Source organism: Talpa occidentalis, unplaced genomic scaffold, assembly GCF_014898055.3.
Source record: "Talpa occidentalis isolate TD23 unplaced genomic scaffold, MPIMG_talOcc4v2.1 talOcc4.3, whole genome shotgun sequence".
Taxonomy (NCBI): domain Eukaryota; kingdom Metazoa; phylum Chordata; class Mammalia; order Eulipotyphla; family Talpidae; genus Talpa; species Talpa occidentalis.
In genome coordinates, this window is record NW_023603184.1 from 100,801,369 (window position 1) to 100,821,743 (window position 20,375).

Sequence of the window (20,375 nt, forward strand, 5' to 3'; positions counted from 1 at the left end):
TTGATATTCATTTTTTAAATGTTTAAGTGACCATCCTCACCACTACTTAATGACAGTCTTGAATATGGGTGAGAGTCATTGTCCTGTGTAGCCTATGAGAGCTGTTGCTAAAGTCCTATTATGGTATATAACTGTCATGTATCACTTGTTTCCATCAATAATAGGCCACATATATGATACTTGTCTCAATAGGCTATACCATATAACCTAGGTGTGTACATAGGTATACCATCTAGGTTTGTGAAATTATACTCCAGTGTTCACACACTGAAGAAATCACCTAATGAGTAATTTCTCAATACATCCCCTTCCTTAAATGACATTTGACTGTATATATGATGGAATACTTCCAGCATAAAAAATGAAATTTTGCCATTTGTGACAACTTGGAGAGATCTAGAGAATATTACGCTAAGTAAGAGACAAATACCACTCTGATCTCATGCAATCTAAAAGCAAAAACAAAACCAAAAAAACCCTAAGCTTAAAGTTAGAGAAAACAATTGTTTAATAGTATAGTATCAAAACTTGAAAAGTAACAAGGAAATATATAGAGACATAGCAGATTAGTGATTGCCAGAGGCTATGGAAAGGGGAAGTAGGGAGTTTCTGCTTGTTTAATAGGTAAAAGTTCTCCTTTTAGAGCAATAAAGTTCTAGAACTATATAAGGGTAATGCTTGTACAATATTGTAGATACACTACTGGATATTTTATATGATTTATATTGTGTATATTATCAAAATTAGAAAAAGGAATCTGAGTTAACATGGGTGGGTGAGAAATCAATTAGACTTGACATAATTAATTAGTTGAAGAACAGCTTTATTAACAAATTTTAGGCATATAATTCACTTTGAGTTGTAGCTCATTCTATCAGCTACAACTTATTCTGACAAAAATAAACTTTCTACCACGTAAAACCTAGTCTTCCCTTAGATTTTTGAAAATTATTATATTTTGATCCATGAGAGTTATAAAATGGAAGCTGAACTCCAGTAACATCATTTGCCTGATAGCTGGGTCTTATCCCACCTCTGTCCATAAACACTGGCCCACGACCACCTCCAGGTCCCATCTGAACAGCTTTTACTAGAGGGTAAATATGTTTATTTGTTGACTCAGATTCAAATTCAATTACTTCTCTGGCATAATCCTGAAATTCTTTCTCCTTTTCAGCCAAAAGTGCATCAGTTAGTCTCCAATAGTCCAATTCAGCTTGTTTTGCTTGCTTTGCATTGAACTTATTTTTGGCCTATTTGGAAAAAAAAATACATTTTTATATTGGTAAACAAGATTAACTTTCTAAATAGACATAGCATACGAAGTTATGCATTTAATTTTCTGAACTCGTTGATATTTTACATTTCCTGAGTACATAGCTATATAATTTATTTCTAAAACCTTCACATGCTTCTCATATAATGCTCAAAGTATTGGCTCAATGAAACTTACCTTAATAGCTTTGTATGATGATACATCTTCAACAAACTATAGAAAAATAGCTAAAAAGCATGAGGTTTAGATAAAAATGAAATAACCCAAGTTGAGAATCCCATTTCTACCATTTTTAAGACATATACTTTGGCAGATGTAGAAAACTACGTTACGTATTCCTGCCCAACCATTACTCTGATGGAACTCACTCAAACCCACTGTCTTTAGTGCAATAGGCTACGTGAACCATGTACATAAGATTCAGCAATGAATATCTGAATTAAATTAAACCAATTACATTCTTGTTTCTCAATAATTTGAAGTTGGAATGAGTGACTTTCATTATATCAATGTAGGTTTATCTGTGGCTGCATGGAATAAATACTCTGAAATCTTCCAAAGTTCATTTGCCAACATTTTATAAAATTTTTTTGTAAAGATTTATTTATGCATACAAGAATTGGGGTGTAAGCCAGAGGTGTGGGGGTGGGTGAAGGGATTCACCAGAGAGAATGGGGGAGCAGAACAGGCAGATCTACTGAAATACACTGCTGAGGGGAGCAGCAGGTAAGGCAGGAGAGGTCTGCTGAGCCATGTGGGTTGCTCCCTGGCCTGCCTGGGATTGAACTCACACTGCAGTGGCTGGCAATAGCTTGACAGTACTGTCTTTAACCCCTGCACAACCAGGGAGGCCCTAACATGTTTTTCTTTTAACTGTTTATAAAAATACTGTTATTTTAACTTTATATTACATGACATTTTATTTTTTATCAAATTATATTAACAATTTGTTTACAAATCTATAAACTTTTAAGGATACAGCTCACACCTTGAAGTGCACATGCTTAACTCACTCTCTGTATGAGGTGATTTTAATGCTTTTTAAAAATTCTATGAAATATTGAGAAGATTTTCATTTTGTCTTCTCAGCAACATTTTTGAGAAACGCTGAGTTTATTAAAAATTAAGAATAATTTTCTTTACTTATGAATGTATTTAAAACATTCATGAAAACATTTTTCAAAATCAGGGATCTCCCTGGTGGCCTAGGGGTTATGTCTCAGCACTATGACCAGCCACTGCAGCATGAGTTCGATCCCAAGCCAGGGAGCTAACCCACATGGTGTGGCAGACCTCTCCTGTCTCACCCGCTGCTCTCCTCAGCAGGGTATTTCAATAGATCTGCCTATTTTGCTCCCCCCTCTGTCTCTGGTCCTCTGAATCCTCTCCTACACACACCCCGCCCCTGCCCCACACCTCTGGTCTACACCCCAGTTCATTTATGCATAAATCTTAAAAGTTTTCAAAATCAATAACCAATACTTAAGCATAAAATAGTTGCCCATACCTGCAATCTGTCATAAGTTGTTTTGCTATTTTTATCATAAACTGAAATTTATGAGGAAATAGAAGCCATATGAATATAAAACACCAAGTTTTTTTTATTAGTACTACAAGGCAAAATTAAGGCTTTAAATGTTACTTGTTTAATTTATTATTGAATACCAGGAACTTGAAAATGATATTCAGTGAGACTGGGGGAAAAAGTCAGAAAAAAGCTAAAAACTATCTCATCCAAGGTCAACTGTTATAATTTGGGAACTTGACAAGAACCATTTGGGTTATGTTGGTTTTCCAGCAGTTTGTAAATACTGAGGTAACGGGGGAAAATATTTGAAGTACAGAAAGGAAGTGACAATGGAAGGAAAGGATTATAATACCGGATCACATAGGTGGTACCTCAAATTTGATATGTATTGAGCATAAATGTAGGTCAAAGTTTTAAAATATTGATTTAACATTCTAAAAGTTATAACAAATAGGTAGCCAATGGGAGTAAAGTAAGAAACACCTTGAGGATGTTAGATTATAAAACAAAATGTATCAAGTATCCCATCTTTTCTTTCGAAATTGTACCTCAAAGAAACCAAACTGCTGATAATGAAAAGTTCTTTGAACTTCAGCAAATGAATAAAAAGAAATGAGAGACTATCAACATCTTGCCACTTCTTCATGAATTAAAAGGTCTAAGCAATCAAAGGCTGTTCATATCACAGAAAGTGAGATAACCATCATTATGTGCCTTCTAATAGGTATACCCTATGAGGAATTTTCACCAGAATATTGAACCTTAATGTGAACTAAACAAAGTTTATGAAATGTAGGGAAGGGAACATATTAAACTATACCACAGAGATCCAGTCAGAAAAACCCAGACTTATAATTCTAAAAGACAAAAACCTAGTTTCTTAAATAAATTGCAACACTAACATAAAGACAAGGAGGGAAAACTTTAGAGGATAGGGCTGGAGGAGTTAAAGCTTAAAAGAGACTTGAAAGACGTAACCAGATGGAATATATGGGCCTTACTTTATCCTGTTTGAAACAACAAATCTTAAAGAATATTTATGAGACAATTTTGGGGAAATTTAAACACCAAATGCTAATAGGTTTAGATGTGATAATGGAATTGTGATAATGTTAGTTTCAAATGAGGAGGTTGGTCAATTTCCCTCCACAGGAAAAAGTTTATTATTAAAACCAAACAATCCAGAGCACTACTGGAGAAGTACTTTTGCTACTATGTCAGGTAAGAACTTCAAGCTTACAGCATTTATGTCTGTGGGCACTGTTACCTTTCCAGCTCAAGGGGTGAAAACTTGTAAATTTACTGGGCTATTCATTTGGTGGGGTGACAAAGTAACTACAAATAGAAGAGATTTCTGAAAGCAAGAGTTTTAGAAGGATAGAAGTAATAAACTCCACAAACACCCTTGGCTAATTGATAAACTACACATTCAGTCAGGAGACCCTGAGGGAGAGCGCTTAAGAAAAATTAAAAGCCTGGGGAAAATCGTTAATATGCTTTTCTTTGGAAAATCATCCTCTACCTATCACAGTTTTTGCAGCAGGGTACAAAAGCACTATTGGCTTACTTACACTTAAAAATGACTGAAATGATAAATTTTAGGTATATTTTATCACATAAAAAATAAGTTCAAGCTCAACAAATAGTAATAAAGCTATGAAAAGATGTTTAATATCTTTAATCATTATGCAAAATAACATGAGATATCACTACACTAGAGTAGTTAACCATTAAGGGATGATAACACAATGTCCTCACATACACTGCTAGAAGGAACAGGAAATGGTACAACCATTTTGGAAAACAGGTGTAAGTCACAAATGATTTTTTTTTTTTACAGATCATTTTTAGTCTTTTTTTTTTTTTTGGCATTTTTATTTTAATTTAAAATTTATTTTTATATTCCCCATACAATTACAACCCCCTTATTCTGACCCCAAGCCCTCCTTTCCCTGCCCCCCGACCCCCCCATAGAGTGTCTCTGGTTCATAGTTGTTTGTTGATTTTGATATTTTCTTGTGTATAGGAAGGCTACTGACTTTTGCGTGTTGATTTTGTATCCTGCCACTTTACTGAATTCATTAGTTGAATTAGTTTTTCTGTGGAGTTTTTAGGGTACTCTATGTATATTATCATCTGCAAATAATGATAGTTTGACTTCTTCTTTTCCTATTTGGATTCCTTGTATGTCTTTCTCTTATCTTATTGCTCTGGCTAGGACTTCCAGTATTATATTGAAAAGCAGTGGTGAGAGTGGACATCCTTGTCTTGTTCCAGATCTTAATGGAAATGCTTTCAGCTTTTCGCCATTGAGAATGATACTGGCTGTTGCCTTGTCATATATGGCCTTTATGATGTTGAGGTATGTTTCTTGTATCCCAAGAATTTCAAGGGCTTTTATCATGAATGGGTGTTGCACTTTGTGGAAAGCTTTCTCAGCATCTATTGATATTATCATATGGTTTTTATATTTCTTTTTGTTGATGTGTTGGATAACGTTGATTGATTTTCGGATATTTGCCGCGGACCAGCACAGCAGTAGACAGTAGACGATGAGGCCACCTCAGGGTTGAGAGAAGCGTGCAGGGTGGTCAGGGCGTCGGCGAAAGAAATGACAAACAGACACACTTCAAGAGTGAAAATCTGAGTGTAATTTTCTCTAAGTTTGTGACCAGTATATATATGTTTTCCAAAAGCACAGGAATGAATATCAATGAAATTAGCTTGCTCATGGGCTCAGTCAATCATCATCAGGGAGGTGATCTACATAACAAGCAATGACCATTATAGAAGAAGGAAGGAAGTTTAGAAAGACAAATAAGGGATTAAAGTTTGTAGTTCTAGAAAGACGGGAAAAGATTTTTAGCATTCTTGTAGTGGTTCTTGGTGGTCGTTATCTTTTGATAAGCTTCTGCCTTTTCAGGGAACTTCCGCTGCACTTCCTCTGCTTCAGGCTGTTCTCCCCCCCCCGCGCTGGTTGCCCAGCCGGATCTAGGGACCATGGCGAAAGCCATTCCTAAAGATCACTGCGGGGGGAGGTGCAGCAGGTAGGGTTTTGCTGTTCTTCCCCTGCGCGCTGGTTGCCCAGCCGGACCTAGGGCCGGTTAGCCCTAAAGGTCACTGCAGGGGGAGGTGCAGCAGATATTGAACTATCCTTGTGTCCCTGGAATGAATCCTATTTGGTCGTGGTGAATTATCTTATGGATACATTGTTGGATTCTGATAGCTAAAATTTTATTGAGAATTTTTGCATCAGTGTTCATTAGGGAGATTGGCCTGTAGTTTTCTTTTTTTGTGTTGTCCCTGTTCGGTTTTGGTATTAGTGTAATGTTGGCTTCATAGAACGTGTTTGGTATTGTCCCTTCCTTCTCAATTTTTTGGAAGAGTTTGTGAAGGATAGGCACTAATTCGTCTCTGAATCTTTGGTAGAATTCATTTGTAAATCCATCAGGTCCTGGGCTTTTGTTTTTGGGGAGGTTTTTGATTACCATTTCAATTTCGCTGTTTGTAATTGGTCTGTTTAGGTGTTCTATTTCTTCTTTATCTAGCTTTGGGTGATTGTAGAGTTGTAGGATTTTGTCCATCTCCTCTAGATTGTTGGACTTGTTTCCATACAACTGTTCATAGTAGTTTCTGATTATTCTTTTGATTTCTGCTGTGTCCGTTGTGATTTCTCCTCTTTCATTTGTGATCCTGTTTATTTGTGCTTTCTCCCTTTTTTCCTTTGTGAGCCTGGCTAGGCGTTTGTCTATTTTATTGATTTTTCCGAAGAACCAGCTCTTGGTTTCATTGATCTTTTGGATTGTTTTTTGTTTTTTTTTTTAGTTTCGATTTCATTTATTTCTGCTTTGGTTTTTATTATTTCTTTTCTTCCACTGGTTTTGGGTTTTTTTGTTGTTCTTTTTCTAGTTCTTTGAGCTTCGAGATTAGGTTGTTTCTTTGAGTTCTTTCTTGTTTCTTGATGTGAGCCTCTATTGCTATATATTTTCCTCTTATTACTGCTTTTGCTGCATCCCATACATTTAGGAAATTGGTGTCCTCCTTGTCATTCAATTCAAAGAATTTTTTAATTTCTTCTTTGATCTCCTCATTAGTCCAATGGTCTTCCAGTAGTGTGGGTTTCAATCTCCATGAGGTAGGAGAGTTCCTTACCTTCTTTTTATGGTTTATTTCTAGTTTGATGCCTTCATGGTCAGAAAAGATGCTTGGTATGATTTCAATCTTGGTGTATCTGTTGATGTTTGTCTTGTGCCCCAGTATGTGATCAATCCTGGAGAATGATCTGTGTGCGCTTGAGAAAAATGTGTACTCAGATTTTTTTGGCTTTAGTGTTCTATAGATGTCTGTTAAGCCCAAGCACTCTAGATCCTTATTTAGAGCTTTAGTGTCTTTACTTATTTTTTGTCTCGTTGTTCTATCCATTGTTGATAGTGGTGTGTTGAAGTCTACTACGTATGTGTTTCCTCTGATGTCTGTTTTCAAAGATGACAATAGTTGTCTGATATATTTTGATGCTCCTTCATTTGGTGAGTATATGTTAATGAGTGTTATTTCTTCTTGAAGTATTGTCCCCTTGATCATAATGCAGTGACCTTTGGGGTCTCTTTTTATCTTTTTGAGTTTGAAATCTGTTTTATCTTATATAAGTATAGCTGTTCCTGCTTTCTTTTTTGGTCCATTTGCTTGTAGGATTGTTTTCCATCCTTTAACTTTGAGTCTATTTTTATCTTTTGTAGCCAAATGGGTTTCCTGGAGACAGCAAAAGGTTGGGTTTTGTTTCTGAATCCAGCCTGCGACTCTGTCTTTTTATTGAAGAGTTTACATTTAGAGTTAATATTGATATGTTAGCATCTGTATTTGCCACTGTGTTTGTCTTTCCTTTGATTTTTCTTTCTTTATTCTTTTAATAATTTTTTTTTTTTTTTTTGGCCTTCTTTCGTTGTTATTCGTCCCTCTGAGGTTCTGGCTTTAGGACTCTTGTAGTATTTTTTGGAGTGGGGGTTTAGTCGTAATGAAATTCCAGAGTTTCTATTTGTCTGGGAAGGTCCTTATTCTTTCTTCATAGAGGAAGGAAAGCTTTGCAGGATAGAGTATTCTTGGTTGGCATCTGTTGTCTTGAAGTCTGTTGAATATGTCCCTCCACTCTCTCCTTGTCCTAGTGTTTCTTCAGAGAAGTCTGATGTCAGTCTGATTGGTTTTCCTTTGTATGTTATCTGTTTCTTCCCTCGTCAGCTTCATTATTTTTTCCTTGTCTTGGATTCTTGGGAGCTTTACTATTATGTGTCTTGCTGTATTTTTCCTTTCATAATGGAAGTTTGGTGTTCTTCTTCTTGTATATCAATTTTCAGCTCCTTCTTCATGTTTGGGAAGTTCTCTTCAATTATTTCCTTGAATATTTCCTCTGTTCCTAGGTCTCTCTCCTCTCCTTCTGGGATTCCTATAACTCTTATATTTCCTTTCCTCATGGAGTCAAATAGTTCCAGAAGTCTTTCTTCAGTCTTTTTCCTTTGTACTTCTCTTTCCTTTCTGTTTTGGTTGTTTTTATTTCTGTGTCTTCGAGAGTGCTTATTCATTCTTCCATTTCCTCTATTCTGTTATCACTGCTTTTCCCAGTATTCTTCAGCTCTTCTGTTAATCCTTTGATCTCCTGCATTTCCTTCATTTCCCTCTTTAGGGACTCAATTTCATTCTTCTGAGTGTTGTTTTCCTTAATGTAAGTCACAAATGATTGAATGCCAAATCCTTCAAACATGTTCTAAATCCTCTGGTACTCCCACTCACCTCAAATCTTAAAACTGTGAGATCCACTTAATACAGACTCAGGTTTATAGTAATAAAAAGTAAAACAAAGGTGAATATCATGGCTTTCCATATGCATATGTAAAGAGATTACAATCTCTTTAATAATGTAACTAATGCACAATGCACAACAGATATTAAAGAAGCATTAATATTTGTGCAAAAGATATTTATTGCTAAAATAAGTAAACATTTAATAATACTTACTATTTGCTGAATATGGGCCTCTTGAATTTCTTTATGTTCTTTATCAGCTTTGCGTTTTTTCTCCTTTTCATGCTCATAGAAAATTTGATCTGCTTTCAAAATAGCCTGCAATTGTTCTTTATCCTCTATTTTTTTTTGCCTTTCTTCTTCCTCTTTATTTTTCATCTAGAAGGCAAAGGCAAAGGAAAAATTAAACCTATTTGCAACCAATGCTTTCTTGCAGGGCACTAAGTTAGAAATCCCCAAGCTGAAAGTCAGCCAGGAGCAATGATGGAGCACAAAAACCTATATACCTGGATTGACTTTCAGATGGTCAGTTTCCTGAATAGCACACTATGCACAAAATGAAAACTTAGAGTGATACGGGTTTAAATAAGAAAACAGGAATAGAAAAGCAAGAGCTGGGCCTCCCTGGTGGCACAAGGGGTTAAGAGACAACCTGTGAAGCTGTCCTAAGCCACTGCAACACAAGTTCAATCCCCGGTTGACCAGGGAGCTACCCACATGGAACAGCAGACCTCTCCTGACTTGCCTGCTGCTCCATTCAGCAATGTATTTCAGTCAGTCTGCCTGTTCTGTTCCCCATTCCGTCTCTAGTGAGTCCTCTCGCCCCCCACACCTCTGGTCTGTACCCCAGTTCTTGTATGTATAAATAAATCTTAAAAAAAAAAAAAAAGAAGAGCTCCTCAAGGGAAGAAAATATTTGTAAGTGAAAAGTTGCTACAGTGTTTATAAACTATCCAATTTAAATGTCATGACAGTCAGTCATGTAGAAGATAAACTTTGAAGGATTAAGAAATATAGAACTGCCACAGTAATTTTTCTTGCTTTGTCTTAATATTCCAATGCAAATATATTAAATGAGTAAAAATTTTGAATTTCAGATTGTCCTGAAACAAAGAGATTATTACTTTGCGTCTATAAACATCTTATTTGTAATTGATTGCTCCATCATCTTCTGTTAGAAAGTAAGCATGGTCTGATTTCAAGAATATAGGAAATAATTTGTACTCATTTCTCAAATCTCTGTGAGTTCTTTGTCAGAGAGACAGAGGGAGTAGAAACTATAGTAGAAGGGGCTTTTTTTTTTTAAAGATTTATTTATACAAGTACTGGGTACAATCAGAAGCGCAGGAGGGTGAGAGAATTCACCAGAGCCAGAGCAGGGAACAGAACAGGCAGAGTGACAAAATACACTGCTGAGGGGAGCAGCGGGCATGGCAGGAGAGGTCTGTCACACCATGTGGGACCCTCGCCAGCGGCCGGGGATCGAACTGGTGCTGCAGAGGCCACAAGCAGCTTCGCAACCCAGTGCTCAACCACTGCGCCACGGGGAGGTCCATCACTTGTCATTATTGAATTGCTTACCACAGTGGCTCTGTATTCTGCAATTGCTTTTAATTCTGCTTTATTCTTTTCATATTTTTCTCTTTCTTTTTTTTCCCATTCAGCCTCAGCTTCTGCAATATCTCTAGCAATAATCAAATCTTCGTTGTCAAGTTTCTTTTTCATTAGTTCACTCAAGAAGTTGTTGATTCTTTCTCTCCGTTCCTCCATTAGCCTATAATAAAATAACGATGTCAAATCTTCATGGATTGATTTGTTACAGAGCCAATATAATTCAATTAGTGAGTCAGATATTTTAAGTATTCTATATGCCTAAAAGAAGCCCCATTACTCCATTTCTCTCTCTATATATATACATATATACACACATACACATAAAGTGAAAATTATTTTAATACTTTATTTTTAGAAGTATATTCTAAAAATACAAAGGGGGGTAATGTATATAATATGATTTTGTGTCTGTTTCTGTGTGTGTATGTATCAAATAAAGTTAAAATTCTGTACAATTAAAAATATTTTAAGTACTTTATTAGACTGCTTACTCTAACACTGAAGGTTGACTTTATAAAATAAATCAAAGTACTTTCTTCAAGTAAAACCTAAAAAATATCTAAAAAATTTATCAAACTTCTGGATAACTCCACCCTCTTACTCTACCCTGTCTGCAACTTATGTACAGCACTTTATGGACTTAATCTGTTTCTCTCCCTTTACACTGAGATTTCCAAAGTCAGAGTTAAAATAAGTCCTCTCTCTAATCCAAGACCAAGGACGGTGTCTGGCACACTCTCAGTAATAACTAGGTATTTGTTAAAGGAATGGGAACATTTTCATTAAGGAAGTTAAGGGCATTAAAAAAATTTTATTCCAGTGTGACAAACACACTAATTTATTGAGTGAATTGGCAAAGAAACCTGAGAGAAATAATGAGAAAGGACACAGTGCATTCCACCAGTAAATTACAACCTAAGGTAGAAAAAAGACATTTATGAAAGTAAGTACAAAATGTAAAGGGTAATAAATACCATGAGAAAACTGGAAAATGAAGTGGGAAAATGAAGGAGGCAAAGGAAGACTACATGGTGGAGGTGATATTTCATCTAGGATTTCAAAAATAGTATTTTAAAACATTATAATTTTTAAAGATTTATTTATTTATGCGTACAAGATCTGGGGTACAGGCCAGAGTTGCAGGGGTGGTGAGAGGATTCACCAGAGACCGACTAGGGAACAGAACAGGCAGATCTACTGAAATACAATGCTGAGGGGAGCAGCTGGTGAGACAAGAAAGGTCTGCTACATCATGTGGGTAGCTCCCTGACTGGCCAGGCATCAAACCCATGCTGCAGTGGCTGTTGATAGTGTGATAGCTGTGTGTCTTTAACCCCTGTGCCACCAGGGAGGCCCTAAAACATTATTATTGATTGCCAACTATGGGCAAGGTGCTGGAAACATAACATTTAAAAAAAAAAAAAAAACCTCTGTTATTATGGACTATTTATTATAGCTGCATTGGAGGGACAGTACCAAATTAAAATCGATAGTGCTACATATTATGCAATGAGAAAAAAGAAAGCAGTTTAAAAGACATGGAATTTGGGGGGCAGACACTGTAATTTTAAGTATTACAGTCAGGGAATGCATTAATGAGAAGGCAATATTTGAATAATAATCTAAGAGTTATGGAAAGTTATAATAGCCAAGATATGGAAACCATATGCCAACTGATGATTGCATGCTAGATAAAGAATATGACTGAATAAACTGGTGTCTACATATGCACAATGGAATACTACTTAGCTATAAAAAAGATGAAATATTGCCATTTGCAGAAAAATGAAAATAACTCAAGGGGATTATGCTAAGTGAATTAGAAGGAGAAAGACAAATATAATATTGATACTCTCAGTAGATGTAGAGTATAAAGAAACAAAGCAAATGAGCAGATAAAAGAAAAAAAAATAAACTAGTGGGCTTTGACGACAGAACTGCGGATATTAAAGGGGCACATGGTGGGTATAGGAAAGGTGGAGGGGACAAATGGTGGTGGGGTTTTGAAGTTGTTTTATTTTTGGTTGATTTAAAAAAAAAAAGAATTACAGGTCTTAGGCACACAACTCCAGGCACTTCACTTTTTTGAACCAATATTAGTATATACATTAACACATTCAAACCCACACATTTCTGCTCAAGTCCCTCAAATTTTGGCACAACTCATAACTAACACATGACTTTAGAGTTTTATTTTCTGTGTTATTACACTGTGCCCTTGTTAAATTAGTGTGAATGTTATATGAGAATATTTTCTTTGGAAGGGGTTATCTATTCAACTATGAGTAAGTTTTAAGACCTTTAAATTTCTTCATAGCCTTATAGATTACTAATGCAAGATCATTCAGGTATAAAAATATTTTTCACAAGTGCTATCTTTAATAAAAAATTCATCTTGGCCGATACAATTTATTTTTTTGTAAAATGCTCTATGTACATTAAAACATTTGAGATCAGATTTAAATAAAAGAGCTAAGGGAGGGCCTCCCCGGTGGCGCAGCGGTTGAGCGCTGGGTTGCGAAGCTGCCCGCAGCCTCTGCAGCGCCAGTTCGATCCCCAGCTGCTCCCCAGCCACCGGAGGAGGGTCCCACATGGCGCACAGACCTCTCCTGCCGCCCGCTGCTCCCCTCAGCAGTGTACTTCGGTCCTTCTGCCTGCTCTGCTCCCCACTCTGGCTCTGGTGAATTCTCTCACCCTCCCGCGCTTCTGACTGTACCCAGTGCATGTATAAACAAAACAAACAAACAAATAAATAAATAAACATGCCTCTATTAAAAAAAAAAAATTAAAAAAAAAAAAAAAGAGCTATGGGAAGTGACCATTCCCCAGAGAGTATACAGGAGAAATACAGCATGAGTGACAAAAAGGAAAAGAAGAACAGTAAGAGATGAGGACTGAAAAATGAGGTTGGGGTCAAGTGGAAATCAGGATGGGTGTAGAGCCTTATGGGAGATAGCACAACTTCCCTAGGGAGTACACCACCTTCATTTCTTACTGGTCCAGGTGAGCTCACCTATATCCACAGCTTCAACTACCACTTATATATCAATGACTCACAAAGTCATTATCAGCTCCCTCTCCTAGCACATGGATTTCTAGTTTTCCAAGCATGTACCATGTAGGTGTCCTCAATATTCCAAGGGAACCCGGACTTCACACACCCCAAACTAAAATCATGTCACTAAATACCCTAGTCATATGAAATTGTATTCTAAAGACTACTCTCATGTCACAACTTCTGATTTCCAGTAAAATAACTTCAAAGAACTATATTAATTACATAAATTATTTTAAAAGTTTACCTGTGTGTTTCATCTTCTTTTTCTTTCCTCAATTGTGTAAGACATTTTTTCGCTTTGATAAATTTTCTAATCTTTTCATCAGCTTCTTCTTGTTGCTGCTGTTCTACAGCTTTTATCATATTTTTATCATTCAGGTGTTCCTTGGGGGAAAAAACTGTGTATTATCCTATCACAAAAAAAATCTTTCAACATATGAATGTTAATAAGAACCTGTTAAATGGTTACAGTCTCTCTGGTTACATTTTCTCTCTGGAAATTTATCCCATAAAGATGATCAGAGATGTGCATTAAGTTTTATGAGCCATATACTTCATTTCAAAGTTATTTATAACAGCAAAAAATTGGGAACAATCTTTAAATATTCAATAATGTGGAAATGGCTAAATTATAGTCTAAGTAAGTGACATGGAGAGATACAAAAAAATCAGTAATAACATAATTGGTAAAACATATATATGATAAATAGGTACAAATTTATGATATATATATAACCAGAGGAAATGTATCAAATATTAATATTAATCTTGAGTACGAGACTATGGATGACTTTTACATCTTCTTAATGCTTTTCTGGATTTCTTTTCAATTATCTCATTTCTTTAAAAATAATTACATAATCAGAAAAAATACACTAAATATATACAACTTTCATTTAATGTTTGAATAGTTAATATAGTTGCATGGAACATAAATTTTAAATATTTAAAAGATACACAGTGTGAAGTATCCTCCTTACTCCAGCTACTACTTAGTCCTAATTAGGACTGGGTTCTGTGACCCCAACCTGAATTAGCCATTATAAAAATATGTGCCTTTGAATACAATAGCCTGGGTACATTTAGTGTGTTTTGTTATTATAAATGGAAACCAATTCAACATGAAAATTATTAGATGTGCCATTTAACCTTCCAATATATATTCAAAACTCAGTGTCTGCTTTGTGCCTAGCACTCTTCAATTTTACAGTCTGTTACTTTTTTAAAGTCCATAATCTGGTTAAAAGATGCATTAATCAACTGAAATGCAAAAATGTTAAAAGTATTGTTTTGAATACTTTCTTTTTTCCCCCCTATGTTCACTGTAATATCCATACAGATTTTGTAGAATAGGAAAATATGGAGTTAAGTAACACAAAATTAATTCTCATTTTTAAACACTGCAAGTCTTAGCTCAAGGTCAGACAGTAGTAAATGGCAGAGTTAGCAATGAAAACAAAGTCTATCCCACTCCAAAGTGACTTGGAGAGAGGAAAAAATAGTGCATCTGTGAAACAGGAGTAAGATTTTATACCAAAGAAACAATAAGGTTAGGGCCTCCCCTGGTGGCACAGTGGTTGAGCACTGGGTTGCAAGGCTACCCGCAGCTTCTGCAGCACCAGTTCGATCCCCGGCCACCGGCGAGAGTCCCACAAAAAAAAAAAAAAAAAAAAAAGAAAGAAAGAAAAAAGAAAAGAAAAAAGAAACAATAAGGTTATAAGCAAAACTTAGAAATTAAAACTTTGATAGCTAAAATTAAAAAATTCAATAGAACAGAATAGAAAATAAGGTTTAGAGTAATGCTCAAGGTCAGAAAAAAAAAAATGGCAGATTCTTCCTTCTCCATTAGTAGCAGGACATGGATTTTTATTCAAAGTGGCAATATGCCCAGCAAAAAGACTTCATTTCTAAGTTTTCTTTTCAGCCAGGTGTGACTAAATTATGACCAATGAGATTTAGTAGAAACCAGTTAAGTGGAATTTCTGGAAAAGTTCCTTAAAAGGAGAACAGATAGTTAGGGCACTCTTTGTCCTTTATCCTTTCTTCCTTCTTGCTACATAGAATGTGGCCATAAGGGTAGAGCTTTAGCAGCCATTCAGGGCAATAAGGCAACCTTAATGACAGAAGCTATCCATGTTCCAAGAATAGCAAAGGAAAGAGATGTCTCAGTCCCTGTTGATTATGGAGGTGCCATAAGTGTTTGGATGACTACTTCTGTACTTTAAGTTTTGATTTGTTTAAGGTACTGTTATATTTTGGGTTTTCTGTTATATTCTTTTGATCCTTTTCCTAACTATATAATAAAATGAGAGTTTTAAAAAATAGCTATCAATTCAGATAGTCCAATATCTATCAAAGGTTACTGAAGGGGTTCTAGAATAGAAGAGACAAAAAGGTAAGGGACAAAATTATACAAGAAACAAAATATTAAAAGTTTCCAGGATGAAAGGAATGTGAGTTTCCACATTGAAAGTATCAACTGAGTGTTCAGCAAAATGAGTGAAAATGACTTATAGTAAGGTATATCGTTATGAAATTTAGAGCTTCAGAGATGAAGACTTGAAATCTTTCAGATAAACAGAGAGAATGAGAGAAGGGAAGAAAACAAAACAAAACAAAAACCACATCAGATTACAAACACTGAATGAAGAACGCAAGTGGCATCAAATTTCTCAATAGCAATATAGGAAGCTAGATGGTTATAAAACCATGAATATAAAATTCTTAATTCTAAACCCAGAATTCTACATCCAATCAAAGTATAAAGCAAGTACGATTTGAGATGATAAACCTTTTAAATCAGAGTAAAAATTTTTACCTCCTAATTACCCTTTCATAGGAAGCCACTTAAAAATATATTTCAGCAAGATGCAGGAGCAAACCAAGAAGGAGGCAGAAGATTCAGGAAATAGAAGCTGCAACCCAGGACAGTAGCCAAGAGACATCCCAGAATGACAACTGGGCAGCAGACCTACAGAACAAGCAGTCCAGAGGGAAGGATTTTGGATGGGGGTGTTCCAAGAAAACCAGTAACATAGATAACTGAATATTACTTAGCTTAGTATCAATATACATGAAAACAATTATTTTAATCATAAAAAACAATTACACAACAAGGAAATATAATCATAGCATATTACTGAGTTCTTCGGAGAATAACATTTATATAATTATAATGATTTAACTAAAATTGTATGACAATAATTTTGGGAGAAGGGGATAGTATTAGAAAAGAGCTAACTCCTCTATTACCGGGGCAGAGAGACAGAAAATGCCTAAAATTTGTAAGTCCAATTTTAGAACTTAATATGTATTTTAAAATACAATATAGATTATTTAGAATATAATTTTTATACCAGAAGAAACAGCTAAAAGAATTTGTATGCCACCAAGAAGTAGAAGGATTGAAGTAAAGAACTACTACTCTTCTCTTAAGCCTATAGGTACTGTTTGATATTTTAACTATGTGCATGTATTATATAAGAATAAAAGCAAATTTAAAAGAAAAGAATGTAAAGACTTATGGAATAAAATAAATTTCAATAGCCATTAAGTTATAACCACATATTGAACACATATTAATAGGTCAACAGACACCAAACAGAATTCACATTCATTCTTCACAACTCCTCTCATTTTAAGGATATGAAAATGAATACATTTAGGGGAAACAACCATTCTCTTCTCTTTTTCTGTTGATGCAAGAAAACATATTCATATAAAATCATAAATATAGTTCCCTCAAAAGTATTCATTCCCTAGAAACACTGTAAGTGGTTTTCTACTCCGTTATTATTTCTTAAAAAAAAATTAAAAGTTAGGCACTGGACTGTGCATATTTTTAAAGAAATTAAGAAATGCTTATTTTCAACTTACAAAAAACAGTCTTCTGCTTTCATTTATTTCTTCTTTTTTCTTCTCTCGTTTTTTTCTCTTTTCTATTTCATATAATAAATTCTGTTGCTTTATTTCCTCAGCCTCCTTTTCTTCAAGTTTTCTCCTTCTTTCTTCTTCTTCTTCATGTTCCTTTATTCTAAAGTAAAAATGTAATAATAATTGAGATTAAAGTAAAGGGACAGGTTTTATTTTTATGAAATGAATCAGAGTCTAACCTGGGATGATTTGAAACTATATAAGAAGAACTTTTGGACTTCTTTGGGGATAAGAACAGATAAGTAGCAGTGACTACAGCCAAATTCAACCTTGATTACCCCAGAATTACCAATATCTTACTTCAAAATTTATTTCATTCCTCATCAAAATAAGTTCCACGTTAGACTCAAGTGTTCCTTTCCTTTAGAAAGAACTAATTAACTAATTGTATGGTGGAATGGTGACACTATTTTACAGAAAATTTCCTGACCTCTAGTACTTTTTTTTTCAATACTAGTGCTACATTATGCCTCTGCCTTTCAAGAGATGTAGTTCTATGGAAAGAGAGGAACAAAGGTTTCTTTACCCAATGTTGGTTCTCTCTCAGGTCTTGTGAGATGTGAGAGGTCTCCTCACTGCACAGCTCTGATCTGGGAGATTTAGCTTCAACTCTACTTCTTCAACATCCCTCATGACCCTCCACAATCACTACCAGGAACTTCCACCATCAGTAGGATATTGCAAAATTCTGAGTGTCATCATCAGACAATTCTCCACATACTGGCAAGACAACTCAAGCCCATGGTGTCTACTTGCCCAAGCACCCCTGTCAGCCAATCAACAGTACAGGTTGTTTCACTGCTTCTTCTTATCTGCCAAGGCTAGTATTTTTTCTTCCTGAATGGGTTGGCACAGAGTAAGTCAACAACTCACCTAAACAGATAAAAAGACTGAAAAATAAACCTTTCTTTCACATGTACCCTATTAAAAAATTTTTTTAGAGTCTCCTTACTTATCTTCAGGAAGGGAAAAATTCCCTTCCTCTCTAACACTGAGGACAATATAGAAAAGTGAGCAAGTTTTATTCACTTCGGTAGTAGGCCAGTTCAGAACAGGAAATTCCTAGTTGATTCATATGTTCAGAGTAAGCAGTTTTAGAGTCAATCACTCTCTTTAGGAACAGCTAAGAAAAATGTCACTGCTAGCCACAGTTATGGCAAGTTTATGACTTCCCTTTAAAAAATAGGTTTATAAAATTTTATTTGTTTATGCCCAAAAATAGATGACTGGATCAAGAAGATGTGGTACATATATAACATGGAATATTACTCAGCATTCAAAAAAGATAAACACATGCAATTTGCAGCAACATGGATGGAGCTGGAAGGGATCATGCTCAGCGAAACAAGCCAGAAAGAAAAAGAAAAATACTGGATGGTCTCACTCATAGCAGGAATCTAGAAAACTTAAATAAGGGACCAGGAAAAAGAATAACTATAAGAAAGAAAATATCAAAATCAACAAACAACTATGAACCAGAGACACTCTATGGGGGGTGGGGGGGCGGAGAAAGGAGGGCTTGGGGTCAAAATAAGGGGGTTGTAATTGTATGGGGAATATAAAAATAAAATTTAAAAAGTTTATTTGTTTGTTTAGTTTGTTAGAACTATTTAATACTTTACCAATTCTTTTAAGGCAATTTGGCAAATCAATAATCAAGATTTCAATGACATTGTAAAGAGGAACATATCCAATTTTGAGAATATTTCTGAAGTTTTTAATTGCTACTTTAAGGGAAAACACTAAGATATTTAAAAAAATGTAATGTTGACATTCCTTAGCAAGTTTGAAATCACTACCATTATACCGATATATGTATTAAATAATTCATTACCTTAGCAAAAAATTTGCCCATTCTAAGAATGAAAACAAAACTATCTCTTCTAGTGTCAGTGAAGAGGTAACTTTGTCAGTACTTAGATAAATGACTTATAACCATTAATAATTTTTGCTAATTACTTACCAAAAAAAAAAAATCACTATTACCTTAGTTTGGATAATCTATTCAACTATCTGCCATTAATTTGGCTTAATCAAAGTTATGTTGAAGGAAATCTGATATCCTCTAATTCAGGGAAGAAATACGTAACATTCATATCTTTACAAATGTAAAGATGTGAACCCATGCCCCTAGCAGAGACATCAATAATCACACACAAGGCTCTTCCTACTGGGTCTTGGACCTGCTCAACCCAATGCACTGGGCTGCCTCTAGCAGAGAGAATTTGTCATAAAACCTCTCTGCCATTCCTGATTCATATTATGAAGGTCCCAAATGTGTATTTATCTAGCCCAGATCTGACTTGAAGATTATATAAATATTGTATGATCCTATAAAAGGAGAAGGGACCCCTATACAAAATTTGGTTCAGATGATATTGGACATGCCAAGAGAAACTGAGAGAGAATATTACATCAGGGACTCTAATCTTCAGACATCAGTAGTTATGGGTTGACTTGGGCAAAGCAAAGTAATGGGTTTGGGCTTTTATTATGCCTAAGTGGTAGAACTGGGGGAATTTTCCTGTGCATAAGAGATCTAAATATCCTTCTGGAACCAAAGGAGGAGGCAAGTCCAAAGGTGTTCTTATTAGCCTGTCCAGAGGGGGAGAAAGAAGGAGATCTATAAATCCAGCAATCAAATATCAGCAAACATCAAAAATGAGATCTGACTCTTAATTACAATAAGCAAGCTTGATTCTTGCAAAGATAAACCACAAGACATTGCCATTTGGATTCACTGTATCTAGAACCAAACGCTTCCTCCTCTTCTAACCTGATTCTTTTGGTTTCTTATTCTTATTCTGATGAATAGTAGCATCTTCTTTTCAGTTGTCTAAGCTGGAGACTTAAGCATTATACTTAGTTTTTCTGTAATCCCCAGACCTCTCATTCATTTATTTAACAACTACTTACTGAATCGAATTTCTAATATAATGATAAAAAAATATATGGTTCTTGCCCTCAAGAAGCTATATTCTATTGGGGAGGACAGGCAAAAATGAGTAAACAGGGGCCTCCCCAGTGGCGCAGCGGTTGAGCGCTGGGTTGTGAAGCTGCCCGCGGCCTCTGTGGCACCGGTTCGATCCCCGGCTGCTCCCCGGCCACCGGAGGAGGGTCCCTCATGGCGCGCAGACCTCTCCTGCCGCCCGCTGCTCCCCTTAGCAGTGTGC

General features: G+C 35.5%; 1 protein-coding gene across 1 annotated transcript in view; it reads right to left on the reverse strand.

Moving 5' to 3' along the window:
• Nucleotides 1–775: 775 nt before the first annotated feature.
• The window catches only part of CFAP210 (cilia and flagella associated protein 210), a 33,952-nt gene continuing 14,352 nt past the window's right edge, over nucleotides 776–20,375 (reverse strand). Inside the window, exons 5-9 of the mRNA XM_037523491.2 lie at nucleotides 17,146–17,302; nucleotides 13,514–13,653; nucleotides 10,179–10,371; nucleotides 8,811–8,975; nucleotides 776–1,253 (exon numbers count right to left, since the gene is read on the reverse strand). Coding sequence (XP_037379388.1) covers nucleotides 909–1,253; nucleotides 8,811–8,975; nucleotides 10,179–10,371; nucleotides 13,514–13,653; nucleotides 17,146–17,302 — 1,000 coding nt within the window. The 3' untranslated portion in view covers nucleotides 776–908. The remainder of the gene's footprint in view (nucleotides 1,254–8,810; nucleotides 8,976–10,178; nucleotides 10,372–13,513; nucleotides 13,654–17,145; nucleotides 17,303–20,375) is intronic.